The 17512-nt window shown below is 43.9% G+C and overlaps 1 protein-coding gene across 1 annotated transcript in view; it reads right to left on the reverse strand.

The window, feature by feature from the left end:
• The window catches only part of LOC124597453 (facilitated trehalose transporter Tret1-2 homolog), a 252053-nt gene that overhangs the window by 393 nt on the left and 234148 nt on the right, over positions 1-17512 (reverse strand). Inside the window, exons 7-8 of the mRNA XM_047135939.1 lie at positions 13564-13784; positions 677-1066 (exon numbers count right to left, since the gene is read on the reverse strand). Coding sequence (XP_046991895.1) covers positions 677-1066; positions 13564-13784 — 611 coding nt within the window. The remainder of the gene's footprint in view (positions 1-676; positions 1067-13563; positions 13785-17512) is intronic.

Genomic DNA, 17512 nt, shown 5'->3' on the forward strand with positions numbered 1-17512 from the left:
AGACCACTTTGAGTTGTTTCCCAGCATTACAGACTGTGAGTGTCTGTCTCAAAGTGTTCGTCTCGACTTTCTCTGCACCACTGTGTTATGTTGCTAATGGTTATCGTTCACACCCTGTATAGTAAATGCCATGTCCGAAGGCTTACCACGCAGAGAGAGTAAAAAATAGTACAGCATGGAAGGGAATACGTTCCGTATGCACGTTGACAGAGAGGGGAAGCGAGCTTCTGTGTCGCCGTACTTCATAAAGTGACACTGTGGACAGCAATAAGTTACTGCCACAGCGTAGTCTGGAGGAGACAAGATATCACTGTCGACAGTGATGTTTGGCTAGGTGCCCAGCGGAAGACGATATTTCATTGGCTGCTGGTAGTAAGTGGAGGTGGATGTGTAGTACAGCTACAGACTGATCCACTTTTTGACCTGATGTGCTCTAGGCAAGTTAATCGGCGGTGACTTGAAAACCTTCAGTTCTACATAATGAAGTCGCCGAAAGACAGCGACCACAATAAAATGACCAGTCCTTCACTGTAACAGAGAGTCGCTTGTACAGGAACATTAATCACGATCGCCCGGGAGCGATGTCCCGGCGTTAGCTGCTTCCCGCCGGCTGGGCAGTCTTCTCCGGCGCACCGTCGGCGACGTCAGCGCCGCCAGCGGCGGCGGCGGCGACTACGACCGCCCTAGCGGCCGCGGCGCGCTTCTCCTTGCGCGCCTGGTGGCTGTCCTCGAAGAACTGCTCGATCTCTGCGAGCGATTTGGCGCGCGTCTCGGGCACCAGCAGCCACACGAAGGCGCAGCTAGCGAGGCACATGGCGCCATACAGCCAGAAGGTGCCGTCGTTGCCGAGCAGTTGCTGGAAGTTGTGGAAGGTCTTGATGACGACGAACATGAAGGCAAGGTTGAACGAGCCGGCAAGCGAGCTGAGCGGTCCGCGCTGGCGTTCCGGCAGCAGCTCGCCCATCAGTAGGAAGGGCAGCGTGCAGTAGCCCAGCGAGTAGCCCAGCATGAACACCACCAGGCTGGCCAGTGGCAGCAGCTCCAGGCCCTCCTCGCGGTTCTGCTCCTGGAACACGAGTGCCGCACACGCCCGTCACTTTGTAGATCATAGACGTTCCCACAGCGACTGTAGACTGAAGATGACGAGTAGGGAACTTGTCGAAACTTTGCTGCAGGACGACACCTGGATTCAGCTGATAACCTGAGGAAACTTCATTATTGTGGTTCACTGAGAATGTCTGCATTCTCCCATAAAATATAAAATGTGTCACCCTGAGACACTCTCTCTCACTCAGAATTACATTTTGACACAGAACACCAGAAGATTTATGTCTCACAGCAGTTTTTGATTAAAATAAAGAGACTACAGCTACACAATATCTAAAATAGTGTAATACGGAACTATGCCACTTTGAGCAATTGGAAGATAAAAGTAACCACCCTGCAAAAACATTAACATCTCCTAAGATATCATTGAGAAGACCAGACATGATACAGAATCTTAAAATGCAGACCACATTTGATACAGCGTCTTCTAGAATAGAGAACAGGTCAGCTGATAAGTTGGTTGCTACCCTCATGGCTTGGTATAAAACACATTCTCTTAAAATACTGTGCACAGGTACTGTACACAACAAGCACTACATACTGGTGGATCTTCCCGCTGGAGGAGCAATCTGTGAATCAAAGGACAGTGCCCTATATGGAGTACGTTACAAGTGGGTATGAAAGAAGTTAGCTGCCAGGAGCTAAAAGTGTTGGTAGGATCGTGAAGATGTGCATCAGTTGCAGTAAAACCTAAAGCTGGTGCTGAGACGAAGAATTCTATTAAGCAGCCGAGCAGTTTAGAGCGCTGGCATTATTTTTTGGGCATTATTTTTTTTAAAAATGTTGTGGGACTTTGGGCGGGAGGACGTAAAACGGGCCAACTTGGAGCAGGAGAGGCACCAAAGGACATTTTAATTTGCACTGTCTATACTTTTACAAATAAATTCATAAAACTTTGTCAGCATGACCAGGAAGGAGTCAGGATTCACACTCATGGCAGAGGAAGTTCAAAAACATAACAAAACAAATATTTTTTATATGTGAAAAAAACGGCTCTGAGCACTATGGGACTTAACATCTATGGTGATCAGTCCCCTAGAACTTAGAACTACTTAAACCTAACTAACCTAAGGACAGCACACAACACCCGGTCATCACGATTTTACATGTGAAATTTCATCATTTTTTTCACTTGGTATCGGCTGCATTTGTTACTGTAGGTACACTTTTCTGCATAAGTAAGAGAGATTCTTCGATGAAATTTGCAAAGCATACAAAACTCTAGAATTTCCCAACTCTATTAAAAACTGTGGTAAAAATTGAGATAAGAAACTATAAAATTCGAGTTTTCTCTAAACACGAAGTTTAAAACGTAACAGCCCATTCATTTTTCCATAGATTAAATAAATTCTAGTTTCATAGGCCTGTAAGTATGGTTTGTAAGCTGTGCAAAATTCATCGAAGAATATCTCTTACTTACGAAGAAAAGTGTACCTATAGCAAAAAATGCAGCCAACAGTAAGTGAAAAAAATCATGAAATTTCACATTTAAAAAAATATTATTTTTTCGTGTTTTTGAACTTCCACTGCTATGAGTGTGAATCCTGAAACCTTCCTGGTCATGCTAACAAAGTTTTATAAATTTATTTGTAAAAGTATAGACAGTGCAAATTAAAATGTCCTGTGGTGCCTCTCCTTCTCGAAGTCGGCCCGTTTGACGTCCTATCCCCCTTAACTGCTAAGGTCATCAGTCCCTAAGCTTACACACTACTTAACCTAAGCTATCCTACGGACAAACACACACAGCCTTGCCCGAGGGAGGACTCGAACCTCCGCCGGGACCAGCCGCACAGTCCATGACTGAAGCGCCGAGACCGCTCGGCTAATCCCGCGTGGCTGTACCTTACTGCGGAAAATAGCAGTTGAGCCGCAGCAGTTGCAGTCAGCTGGTGGGTATACATGTCGGTTGCTACATCAGGGCTGTTTAAATACATGAGGTGGACTAGTGCAAGCACCACATTAATGTAACACAGCAGTAAAATGGAGCTCTTGCTGGGTGAGCCAAACTATTTTTGCATCACAAGAACACAGTTTTGCTTTCTCAAACACAGCTGTAAATAGCGTTTGGACATAACAAATAGGCCACAAACCAATGTAAATAACCATTAATTTCAGCAGAGGAATCAGCAGTCCAGCAATGAGTCCGGGAACGAGGGGGCCACGCCGGACGACTGAGCAATATGGGACAGCTAGCAACCACTAAATGTTTGGGCTTCCACTGCTGCACTATCTGTGAATGCCAAGTCCTCCTTGGACTTGCTACTTCAACACCAGTGAGATGGCTCCTAGCCCACTCCAGCAGCAGTCAGACTCCTGTCCTAGAGGGCAGCAGAACTAACCCGAAGCAGCATAGCTGCTCACCCTTCTTTGCTGGTGCAGATACCAAGGCACTATGTGCCATCACCCACATTCATCACCACAGGATGGTATCCCTCGCAAGCAGCCTTGTAGCCTTCGGTGGTGCTTGCCCCATTTACAAGCATCCATGTCCCGCTAACCGGGGCGCACATCACTGTGTAAGCTTCTGGAGGCAGCATTCCTGGATACCGAAGTTATGGCTCAGTAACCATCAACCCACTGACACTACACACCATCCTCGCCCCATGCTGTGATGGGAAGTGACCGCTAGACGTGTAGTCGCATGAATGTTAGTAAAGTGTTTCGTCTTTTGATGCTGTTTCTCTAAGCCACCAACAGCCTGCTCTCTCGCCTCATCACACTGTCATGACACAGCTCTATACAGAAGTGATGCTGTACCCCTGCATCATTTCAGGTTTGTTAATTAATAAATATTTATACAGAGATACAGCTTGTTTCACTCTTGTAGGTGCCGGCCGAAGTGGCCGAGCGGTTCTAGGCGCTTCAGTTTGGAACCGCGCGACCGCTACGATCGCAGGTTCGAATCCTGCCTCGGGCCTGTGTGTGTGATGTCCTTAGGTTAGTTAGGTTTAAGTAGTTCTAAGTTCTAGGGAACTAAGGTGCGCGTCATATATCTTGGCGGCCGAGTTTAGGTTCGTTCTGCGCATTTGACGTCACAAATCACAGTCAGCCAATGAACAGAGAACGACGTTGCCAGATCTCGACTGCAGTGCAGAGCACGGACGAGTGTCTTCAATTTTAGAAACGTTCAGTCATAAATGAAGTAATTGAACAAAAGCAATGTCTTGATAGCAGACTTTCTTTTATAGAAAGTTTGGAAAAAGCATTCTTTACACCAATTGCTTCATATTCTATTAATTAATTACACCAAACAAACAATAAGCCTCCTAATTCAGGCGATAGCAAGGAAAGGTGTTTGTATCAGTCTCACGAACCGCTTTTTCGCAATAAAGAACAGCGGTAATTGTTTATTTCCTATTGTACTTCGACGCAACGTGAGTAATTCATAGTCATCCCAACAGTGTTTGTCGGTATTTTGCAAACGTTCAGAGTGCTCCAGGAGATGCCAGAAATGAGTAGCTGCGTTGGCGTAATGGTTAAGGTGTTGGGCTGCTAATCGGAAGATTCTGAGTTCAAGGCTTGTTGCATATTAAATATTTTATTTATTTAAAAACAATAGCGAAGTGTCTTACTTAATGAATTTTATTCGTTTGAATGTAATGTTTTGAAATTTCCTGTGCTTCATTATAATCATAATAAGTTTTCAGTTTTTGTAATTTTCTCCTCCAATATTTCTTTTCACAGCAATTAAAAACAACGAAAAGGCACACATACAATATTCATGTTATCCGTTTTGTTTGTATATCGCCTCTTCCGCAGTCGCTGTTTTACTATTCATATTGAGATATATTCTTTTGCGGCAGTATTAAAAGTATTATTTAGAGCAGAATTTCGGCTCGTACGTTGCCGAGCTATTTGATTGTCTGACGGAATTCTTTGCTTCGCTGCTTTGGCAACATCATATTCAATGGTTTCGTCGACTGATCTATGTTTTGGCAAGTATTTGCTGTCCGTTGTGACAAAAACAAAATGTTTGCGCACTGTGCCTCACTGGCAATATATTTTAGTTTTATGTTTTATTACGTCCAAAATTCAGTTTTGTGTACTTCGCCAACTTCGCCAACTTCGTTTTAATCAGAACGTTTCAGAAAAAAGCGAAATGACTCTGGTATAAAGAAAGTTTTGTTACAGTTGCTAAAGATAGAATATTTCCCAATTTATAAACACTGTTTATGTTATAAAGGGTGTTCATTTGATGGGGACATTGAAATCTCTTGAAAACGACACACAGAGCCAAAAGAAATCCTAATGAAAATTAGTTCCTCCCGGAAGGGGACGTCCAATTATAACAAATTTGACTACAAATTCGTCGAATTTGGTAACATTGGATGTCCCCCTCTGAGACAAAAAAAAAATTAGTTATAAATTTGTTTGATCCGATGTGTAGATTTGCGGATATTTCAATGTCTCCAATTAAAATGAACACTCTGTATAGTTGGAACCATGAACGACTGCGGTCGATTTAAGGCTCGTTCTACGCACCTGACGTCACGCATCCGCTGACAGCCAATGAGTGTTCGGTAGTTTTCTGAAAGGTCTGCTGGGAATGTCTTGGCGAGTGCGAGTGTTAAATGTGATTGTAGTTATTCTTTGGTGAATTTTTATCGCATTTGTTGCAAGTTGTCATGGCTGATAATGGTGGTAAGCGACAAACTCTCCATAAACAGGCGAGGGACATAATTTACCGGATTCACGCTTTTTTCAAGCGCGAAGCAGAAAACGGTGGACCTATCACGGATGTCGCCAGATCTCAGGAATGCACTGCAGAAGCGACAGGCGTTAGCTTGAGAACCGTTCAGCGGATTGCCAATAAAGAAAAGTTATCTACGGAGACCTGTGGAAGCCCACTTTTCAGATCGCCAGGGAAATATCGCACTCGTGAGAGGACTGTAACTAATTTAGATAATTTCGACAAAGATGTTCTAAGACGAGAAGTGCTCAACATGTACAACACAGGCGAATTTCCTACTGTAAAAAAAATCACTGTGAAAATGCGTGAAACCATAAATTTTAAAGGTAGCATGACTTCAATGAATAGAATACTTAAAAACATTGGATTCAAATATGTACATACAAATGATGGAAGAAAGTTTTTAATGGAACGTAGTGATATCGCTGCTTCAAGGGCACAGTTTTTAAGACGTATTATTGAAGTAAGAAAATCCGGGAATAAGAACATTTTTTTCTTGGACGAAACATGGGTGAACCAAAATCACACAAGGAAAGCGTGTTGGAAAATGAGTGATGGTTCGGGTGGGTTTAAAGTACCAGTTGGTAAAGGTGGACGAATAATTGTGCTTCACGCTGGTTCTGGTTCTGGATTCATTCCAGAAAGCAAATTAGTGTTCCGGGCAAAAAAGAGAAATTCAGGGGATTATCATTCCGAAATGAACTCTGAGACATTTAAATTGTGGTTTAGGAATCAGTTTCTCCCTTACTTGCCTGCAAACTCGGTGATTGTAATGGACAATGCGAGTTATCACTCTGTTGTTGTTGACAAGACACCCACAACAAGTACAAAAAAAGCCGATATCATGTTATGGCTTGCAAGTAAAAATATTCCACATACTGCCAACCAAACTCGTGCTGAAATGTTGAATCTTGTAGTGCTTCATAAGCCTCGCACAAAAGTTTATGAAATCGATTGTATTGCACAGGAACATGGACACACAGTTTTGCGTTTGCCACCGTACCATTGCCAATACAATCCGATAGAGTTAATTTGGACACAAGTGAAAGGGTATGTCGCAGAACGAAACGTGACATTTAAAATTGCCGATACAGAAAGGCTTCTGCACGAAGCACTTGACAGAATTACTTCTTCAGCATGGGCTGAATGTGTTCGGCATGCACAAAGGCTACAGGAGGAGGACATGGACAGGGAAATTGTAATTGACAATCTGCTAGAACCCATCGTCATAACTCTAAGACCTGATGATTCGGACTGCGACACTGACTACAGCGATGCAGAAGACTATCGCAGCGATTGACAACAATGAAGGGTAAGCCACATACACAATAATACTCATGTTCTCTTTCTTGTTTTTGTTCCACAGTTGCAATTTTACCAATGGTATTGAAATATTTTCCTCTTCTGCAACTGTAATAAGCGTCTTATTTAGACCAGACGCGTTTTTCTCTTTTGAAGCATCTTCATTGGACAGCATTGTGTCTCCTCCATTGCCAAGTCACCTTTCGTAGTTTTGTGCTGAGGTAACACAATATTCAACGTTTGTGTCGGCCGATCAGTGTTTTAGCAAATAAATGCTTTTTGTGTGTGCCACACACAAAAATTATATTTGACATAGCCCAGAGCACTGATACACAGTATATTCAAGTCCTAATGTTTTTGTAAGTCCACAGTTTTGTTTAACGTATTTTGTGTACTTCCTTTTGATTGATTGAAGTGCTTTAAAATAAAGTCAAACGCGCCCGGTGTAAATAAAACTTTTATTACAGTCGCGAAAGACGGAATATTTCTCAATATTACATACGACACCAATCTGGTACTTAAATTAAATGAGATGTTGTTATACAGTAAATTTTATATGAAATTTAGGTATCTTGTCCATATTTCATTCTCAACATTGTGGTAACTACAATCGAACATACGGAAAGTATACGCTATGAACTTTACCTCTGCAAACTCTTCAAAATTTCGTGCAATGGTTTACTACATTTAATGCTGCAATATAACTGCGTTGAAAATCGAAACAAAATTAAGTCATTTATGGGGGGAAGGTATCAGTCAAGAAGATGTGTCAAAATCAAATTTTTGGGCCAAATAGTTTTTGTGAAATCGAATGATATGTGTGTCAAAGCAGTCGGAACACTATGTGTCTGCACAGGCGAGCAGTGCAGTGGTTACAAAATCGCGCACGGCGTGGAATGCGGGGAGCACGTCTCTGTAGCAGCGAAAGGTTTAATGCGGCCGTGGTGGCTTTACTTCATAAACTGCGCGCTCCCCCCTAAACGTAAGTTTGAGAACTACACTGCTACGGCGCTGCTTCTCTTGGCGCGTACAACTGGCAACGCTGCAATCTCCCGCGTCTGGGCGGGCATGCGCGAGCCAAGATAAATGAATTGAACTATAATGACCTCAGATGTTAAGTCCCATAGTGCTCAGAGCGATTTGAACCATTTGAACTCTTGTAGGTACAAATGAAAGGGTTAGGCAAAGGACAATGAAATAAGTAAATAATCCTAATAAACGTAGGTCTGTAAACCAATACGACAAATTATGACTGAGTACATTGAACACCTTATAATAGAGACTCTGAGGATCTGAACTGCAGATATTCACTCGATGACAAACACTTTACAAGTGTTATACACAGCTAATGTTGATGTGAAGGCAGGCTTCAGCACATCTCTTCATCAATGTATGTTGTGGTGTCTCATAAAAGATTGTAATATTATTTTATTTTGATCTTATCCTGGGTGTGGCGTCAGCATCTTCTCTGTGGCAGCAGCGAGCGAGGCTGTGAACACAACAAGCAGAGTAGAATGTGCTGATGTGTGTGCTCAGCAGTTTGTAAGGGTCTCTGTTGTGGCAGCTCACGTAATAGTGCAATGTGGTGCAGGGTAGTGGGCAGCAGGTGGCAGGTGCAGCTTATACTGCAGCATCAACCATCAGATCATAGATTGAAACTTCCTGGCAGATTAAAACTGTGTGCCCGACCGAGACTCGAACTCGGGACCTTTGCCTTTCGCGGGCAAGTGCTCTACCATCTGAGCTACCGAAGCACGACTCACGCCCGGTCTCACAGCTTTACTTCTGCCAGTACCTCGTCTCCTACCTTCCAAACTTTACAGAAGCTCTCCTGCTTCGGGCACACAGTTTTAATCTGCCAGGAAGTTTCATATCAGCGCACACTCCGCTGCAGAGTGAAAATCTCATTCTGGAAACATCCCCCAGGCTGTGGCTAAACCATGTCTCTGCAGTATCCTTTCTTTCAGGAGTGCTAGTTCTGCAAGGTTCGCAGGAGAGCTTCTGTAAAGTTTGGAAGGTAGGAGACGAGATACTGGCAGAAGTAAAGCAGTGAGAGCGGGCGTGAGTCGTGCTTCGGCAGCTCAGATGGTAGAGCACTTGTCCGCGAAAGGCAAAGGTCCCGAGTCCGAGTCTCGGTCGGCACACAGTTTTAATCTGCCAGGAAGTTTCATATCAGCGCACACTCCGCTGCAGAGTGAAAATCTCATTCTGGAGATCATAGATTGCCTTTTACTGGGGCCCTCTCATGGAGATCAAAGGGGTGTGCCCGAGTAAACACCAGCAGCTCTGCACGGAATGTGCAAGATATTGCAGGGTTATAGCATGCCTCTCCACCAAAGACAGACCATGGACACTGCTGCCTGCTCACAGATGCAAGCCAGGGGCAGCAGCCTTCAGCACAGTTCCTGTATACAGAAACAGGTTGACAGTGTGCCAAACATCATCAGTTTGGCTCTCAGCAAGGCAGAAATATAAGTTCCAAAGACGTTGTATCAGTAGATGAGATGTTGGCAACTGACGACCATGTTAGGTAGACCACAAAGACAGCAACTTCTAAGGTAGAAGTCATCTGGCAATTGGTAGGCAGTACTTCACAGGATCAACATTGTAACTGGCTCACTCTAAGTGAATAAAGTATGGGCTTGGAAGCTTCAGTATTTATTGCTGGCCGTCTGAGGCAATGACGTTATGTCTTGCCAAGGACGACTAGTTTTCTGAGGCCATGAGTGTTCTTCACCACACCTTGGTGTCACGACAATGGCTTTCAAGTCTTCAGCTTCGTGCTTTTCTGCCGTGTCGGTGGGCTGATAAGCACTCTTATGGAAGATCTATTCATTCTTGCAACATCGTGCTGTGCTGTGAGAATAACGTTACGATCCCTCCCCAGTGATATCATGTTGCTGAATTAACGATTCAAACTTCTCGCTCAAAAGAGGTGAAGCATTAGTGTCTGGGGTGTGTCGTATTATTTGACTTATTGGACCTATGCTTGTTTCTCATTGTGTTTGCTACATGGTGCGCTGGTATGGTTTGATTTAGTTTAGTGCTGGCTGGAGAAAACTTAAGAAAATGTTTCACTTGCCCATTGTAACTTCCTGCAGCACAACATACACTCTACGAAAAAGAAAAAAAAGAAAAGAATTGAACAAATGGGACGGAAATCGGTAGAGGTGACGTACATGTACAGACAAACAAATGATTACAGTTTCAGAAAGATTGAATGATTTATTCCAGAAAAAGAGCTTCACAAATTGTGTAAGTCAATAATGTGTTGGGCCACCTCTGCCTCTTACGGAAGCAGTTATTCGACTCGGCATTGTTTGATAGAATTGTTGGATGTGCTCCTGAAGAATATTGTGCAAAACTATGTCCAACTGGCGCCTTGGATCGTTAAAATCCGAGCTGATTGGAGGGCCCTGTCCATAGAGCATTCTCAATTGGGAAGAGATCCAGCGACCTTGATGGCCAAGATAGGGTTTTGTAAACATGAAGACTCTAACAGTGTGTGGAAGGGTACTATCTTCTGACATGTTAAGCATAGGATGGCTTGTCATGAAAGGCAACAATATTGGGTGTAGAATGTCCTAGACATACCACTGTCCTGTAAGTGTGTCACGGATGACAACCAAATGTGCCGTGCTATGAAAATAAATGGAGCACGATACTCCTGGTTATCAAGTTGTATGGCAGGTAACAGTCAAGTTGGTCAGGGGCATCTCCGGACATATCTTCACCAATCATTGGGGTTTATTTCGAACCATGACTCGTCACTGAAGACAATTCTACTCCAGTCAATGAGATTCCAGGCAGAAGACGTGTCTGGAGATGCCCCAGGCCAACCTGACTGTCACCTGCCATATACCTCGACTACCAAGAGTGATGGTCCAGTGTGCCATTTCATTTCATAGCAGGATTCCTTTGGTTTTCATCCATTGCGCTCTTACAGCACAGTGGTACGTCGACAATACTCCACACCCGATTTGTTGACCTCCATGACAAGCTTTCCTGGGCTTATGTTTCAGAAAGATAATGCCGATTCAGACACAACGAGAGTTTCTACTGCCTGTATTCGTAATTGACAAATTCTACCTGGGTCAACAGGGCTGCCTGATCTCTCTCCAATTGAGAAGTTTGGAGCATTATGGGCAGGGTCCTCCAACCAGCTCTGGATTCTGACGATCTAACGCACCAGTTGCACGGAATTTGGAACGATAGTCATCAGGAGGACATCCAACATCTGTATCATCAACGCCAAGCCGAATAATTGCTAGCATAAAGGCGAGATGTGGACCAATGTGTTACTGACTTGCTAAAATTACACTACTGGCCCTTAAAATTGCTACACCATGAAGATAACGTGCCACAGACGCGAAATTCAACCGACAGGAAGAAGATGCTGTGATATTCAAATGATTAGCTTTTCAGAGCATTCACACAAGGTTGACGCCGATGGCGACACCTACAACGTGCTGACATGACGAAAGTTTCCAACCGATTTCTCATATACAAAACAGCAGTTGACCGGCGTTGCCTGGTGAAACGCTGTTGTGATGCCTCGTGTAAGGAGGAGAAATGCGTACCATCACGTTTCCGACTTTGATAAAGGTCGGATTGTAGCCTATCGCGATTGTGGTTTATCGTATCGCGACATTACTGCTCGTGTTGGTCGAGATCCAATGACTGTTAGCAGAATATGGAATCGGTGGGTTTAGGAGGGTAATACGGAACGCCGTGCTGGATCCCAACGGCCTCGTATCACTAGCAGTCGAGATGACAGGCATCTTATCCACATGGCTGTAACGGATCGTGCAGCCACGTCTCGATCCCTGAGTCAACAGATGGGGACGTTCGCAAGACAACAACCATCTGCACGAACAGTTCGACGACGTTTGCAGCGGCACGCACTATCAGCTTGGAGACCATGGCTGCGGTTACCCTTGACGCGGCATCACAGACAGGAGCGCCTGCGATGGTGTATTCAACGACGAACCTGGGTGCACGAATGGCGAAACGTCATTTTTTCGGAGGAATCCAGGTTCTGTTCACAGCATCATGATGGTCGCATCCGCGTTTGGCGACATTGTGGTGAACGCACATTCGAAGCGTGTATTCATCATCGCCATACTGGCATATCAGCCAGAGTGATGGTATGGGGTGCCATTGGTTACACGTCTCGGTCACCTCTTGTTCACATTGACGGCACTTTGAACAGTGGACGTTGCATTTCAGATGTGTTACGACCCGTGGCTCAAACCCTTCATTCGAACCGCCCGCGGTGGCCGAGCGGTTCTAGGCGCTTCAGTCAGGAACCGCGCGACTGCTACGGTGGCCTAGGTTCGAATCCTGCCTCGGGAATGGGTGTGTGTGATGTTCTTAGGTTAGTTAGGTCTAAGTAGTTCTAAGTTCTAGGGGACTGATGACCTCAGATGTTAAGTCCCATAACGCTCAGAGCCATTTGAACCATTTGAACCTTCATTCGATCCCTGCGAAACCCTACATTTCAGCAGGATAATGCATGACAGCATGTTTCAGGTCCTGTAGGAGCCTTTCTGGATACAGAAAATGTTCGACTGCTGCCCTGGCCAGCACATTCTCCAGACCTCTCACCAATTGAAAACGGCTAGTCGATGGTGGTCGAGCAACTGGCTCTTCACAATACACCAGTCACTACTCTCGATGAACTGTGGTATCGTGTTGAAGCTGCATGGGCAGCTGTGCCTGTGCACTCCATCCAAGCTCTGTTTGACTCAATGCCCAGGAGTATCAAGGCCGTTATTACGGCCAGAGGTGGTTGTTCTGGGTACTGATTTCTCAGGATCTATGCACCCAAAGTTGTGTGAAAATGTAATCACATGTCAGTTCCAGTATAATATATTTGTCCAATGAAAACCCGTTTATCATCTGCATTTCTTCTTGGTGTAGCAATTTTAATGGCTAGTAGTGTCCAATAACGCCTGCATATGCATATGAGATTATACCCTCCCTTTAGGGTATTCTTACAATTTCTTCTGCTGCAAGGATGAATAACAGAGGACACAGTGGGTGTCCCTGTAGTACTCCATTTGATTGGAGTATAGTGGCTAGCATTCCTGCCTAGTAAGCAAGGGGACCTGGTTCAAAATGGGTCAAATGGCTCTTAGCACTATGGGACTTAACTTCTGAGGTCATCAGTCCCCTAGAACTTACAACTACTTAAACCTAACTAACCTAAGGACATTACACACATCCAAGCCCGAGGCAGGATTGGAACCTGCGACCGTAGCGGGACCTGGGTTGAAGTCCTGACTGTAACACCTCTCTCCTTTAAAGATCCTCGTCCCATTTGCTTTTGGAACAATCTCATGACGTACATGTTAGACGGATAATTAGACTCTGTATAGTCCCGGCAGTGGATGACAAAAGGCTGACGATGATGACTGCGGTGGTGAAGGCAAGTGACGTGGCCCTGGTGACCGCCTACCTACCTGCAGGTTGAAGTAGGCGCCGAGCGCCGCCATGGAGACGGCCATGAGCGCCCCGGAGGCGAGCAGCAGCGGGCGGCGGCCTGCGCGGTCCACCACGAACAGCGCCGCCACGTTGGCCAGCAGCTGCACCGCGCCCACGATGATGGTGGCCACGTGGTCGTCCAGCGTGCTGCCCGCGCTCTCGAAGATCATCACCGTGTAGAACACTACCGAGTCGATTCCTGCCGGCAACACCCACGTCATCGCCATCGTCACTCTGAAACCCGACTTGCTCTCGTGTCACGTGCCATTCCGGAAGGATCTTCTAAAAGTAAGGTACACTCATGGAGGTAAAAATTAGAGGAGTTGTCATGACGTCACGAACTTGAAGCCAACCCAAGTCAAGATCCGCCATGTTAGCTACCCCAAAACATTCGCTTCTGGTGGTTTGATTCTGTGTAGTTGTGAAGTGTTTTGATAAAAAAAAAGCCGGCTTGCGTCGTTTACGGGTGTACTAATCGTTCTGATTGTAGTCTAAAGTTTAAACAAATCACATTTCATTCGTAAGTGGACTTATTTAAGCGCTATTTCCTTATGTATACTTGAAATTCTGATGCACTGTAAAGTTTTACAGTATGGTTTTATTTCTGTGATTTGACTTCAGATTCCCTATCAGTCCAACATGAAGAGCTATCTGGAGGTGAGCAGTACACATGGTTTTCAGTGTTTTGGTTATTCCCAAGTAACTGAAATGTTCTGGAAATGGGGACTAATGTTTTAAAATGCGATAATTTTATATAAAAGTAATGTAACTACATGTAGTTAGTTAAATCTTCAGTAAAATGTGTGGAACACCTGTTACAGTGGTTAAATTATAAGTACTTAAATGGTGACATATTTGTTTAAGCGAAGTTCCCTATCTGGGATAAGTCCAGGCTATTTAGATCATTACATTAATCACTGTATTGTCGTGTTACCCTGTAAATTGCTGTTGTTTGCCACACTGAATGTCACTTGGTAGGTACAATTTATGAACAAAGCAGATGTGTAAACTATGATGGGCCTGAGAATCTTAAATTCCGTTCTTTTCCTTCGTAATTTAACGAATCTTTCGCTTTGTTGACATGACAGCTGTCTTGTTCATATCATCTGTCCATACATCTATGAGACACCAAAGGAAACAAGGTAAGTTTCTTGCAAACTTGAACATTTAAAATTTGCATTTTACTTGAAAATGCAACGAATACAAATCGGTGCCTCTAAACTATCAATCTTTGCCTTTGGAGTTCTACTTTATCAATTATCGACACAAACACAATGAAAGTGAATAGAAATGGATTAAGAAAGCACGCTTTTCATAGCACATACTTATCATCTCGGTTATTCGAAGTGTGTAAACAAAAAGCAATTACAGTACTGAGGCCAGAAACGTCGTATTTTCGTGTCGTATTACTGTATCGAGTAGGCATTTAAGACCAGAAAAACGTTTGAAGTTGCGTTCCTTATGCTGTGTTGTTCACTAAAACAGTGTAACATTTACTATATAAAATAAATATCGCGTGCACAAGACAGAAATAACGAACAAGCAATTGTAAACACTCGTCTGCTAATGTTTTGGGGAATCCAAGATGGCGGCAGGCCCCGCCCACTGGCTTCAAAACAACTTACAGCGTAAGTCTGTAGCGTCATCTCCCCTTATTCTAGCTCCATGGTGACACCCCAGATCACGTAAGAAACAGATTGCCCGATCGCTTGGTCTAGCAGGCAACCATTGTCAGGGAAGGGCTACCAGGCAGCGACAGCGTCACACACTTACTTGTGGCACCAACCACTAGATGGCACTCCGTTATGTGAAATATGTGGCAACATCGACCGAACGCGTGCAGCTTTCCACTGTCTGGCGTCTGTGAAGTACAGCTGTTTCTGACATACCGGTGGTAGTGGATCGAGTCGTCATGCAGAGGGCCTGCGAGTATATCAACTGTGGAAGGACTAGACCAGGGCCGGCCAAACGCTGCACAGTGTGCAGACGTGCGGAAGTGCTGCACAGCGAGCGACAGCGACATCTGTTATTAGATATGTGTCCTAAATGAACGGCGGCTCCACTTCCCTGTTTATGTGGTACAAGCAAGAGCGCAACATACCCAGTCTCGTTTACCCCTGGTAACCGTAACCTTAACAGAGAAGTACTGAGAAATGGCAGGTACTGTGAAAAAGCAAAGGACGGGAGATCTATGTTCTCAGTCGTTTAAAAATGACTGGGAAGTGCAATTCTTTTTTGTAGCCGTTGGTGAAAACTCACAGAGTATGCTATGCCACCGAATAATAGGCGGCCAGCGTAAGTTTTCAATTGAAAGACACAACAATACATATCACAAAGACGAGAGTAGTGTACTCAAGAGTGAAGAACAGCCAGCAAAATTAAATGTCCTTAAGAAAATGGATGAGACACATCAACTCGATTATCATTTCTCATGACCAGTGATGAACGTGTTTGGATTTATTCCGTTCATAATTAAAAATTATTGTTTACTAACTGTGCAGTAGTGCCTCATTCTGCTCCATGTTACATTATTATCAGGAAAGTTGGTCATTAAACCGATTGTTCCAATGTATACTTACATTTAGGTTTTTTTTAATGTGTGAAGGGCTACGCTCAGCTGAAGTCGATAAAACGTAACATTCATCTAATTGTCGGTTATTATGCAGATTTCAGACGGAGCTGATGAAAGATGTTGCAATAATGGTATTGAAATAACAGGTGATCATCGAGAGGTCTGCGGTTATCATTCTGTTCAGAGGTCAGTGAGACAGAAATTATGTAGGTGTAACGGAGGCACCGAGAATTAGTTATAGGAAACCTTGCATTAGTTTAATGTTATTTGAAATCACGAATAAGGTTCGTTGGAAGTCGCTAACTGCTCTCTTTATTAAATACTAGATCAAAAACATTACTCGTATTTACGTGACGTCAGTCAAGCTGCCTTAATAAAAACCCACGGTTGTTAACTGTATTACTTGTCTTACTGGGTTAAACTGTTAACATAAAAGTAGACGTCTCAATGAGTAGACTGTGACAGTATTTTAAATGTTTAATACGCGAAATACCTTCCCATGGTTGGCTTGCAAGCTGTGGAAAGAGCACTAGAATGCGCCGGTACAGAGAATCCCAGCAAATGGATAAAGCGACATCTGTGGGTAGAAACCTGCACTACATGAACGCTGACGGCTGCGGCGTGCACGCTGTGGCCCGTAAGTTGCACATGTGCAGGAGCACCGCACGCGTGCAGAATTTCTGGCCGGCCCTAGAGTAGACGGACAAATCCTGAACTAAAAACGTTCAGATTTCCCTTCAAAGATAAAGAAAGGTTACGGAAGTGGATTTTAAATCAATGAATTAGTTACGAGTAAGAATTAATAAAGAGCCCTAAGCATTCGATCCTATCTAAATTTTGTCGACCTTATATTCTGATATAACGTGGCAGCCCTTCCTTTATTTTTTTCGAAGATATCGTCGTTAAGTGCGTACATGAAATTGTATTCGTTTACAACTAACAGTAATCAAATGCAAAATGTGGTTATACTTAAGAACGCTTACAGAAATACTTAGAAAGGAAGCAAAATCTGTTTCTTAAACTTATTCACAGTCTCAATGTGAAATATATATTGTCGTTATAACTCACCTAATCCCTATACATACTCTACGCAAAATAAATAATTCTGTCGGTAATGTCAGGACGCGAAAACCACTGCTCGGTGCAGTATTTGTCAGTAAATTAACTGATTATATTTCAAAGACGTTGAGAAGATTTTGAAAGCTTTATAGTGTTAACCTACACGTGGAGATCTCTTTTACCACCATAATCCGTATCAGAAGAGCTGCATAACAAAGAAGAAATAGACGGCATGGAAGGCGAGTGTAAAACCTATGCGACTGTAATACAGTCTGCATTTCAAAAGTAACTCGCGA

Source organism: Schistocerca americana, chromosome 1 (genome assembly GCF_021461395.2).
Source record: "Schistocerca americana isolate TAMUIC-IGC-003095 chromosome 1, iqSchAmer2.1, whole genome shotgun sequence".
In the NCBI taxonomy this organism is placed as follows: domain Eukaryota; kingdom Metazoa; phylum Arthropoda; class Insecta; order Orthoptera; family Acrididae; genus Schistocerca; species Schistocerca americana.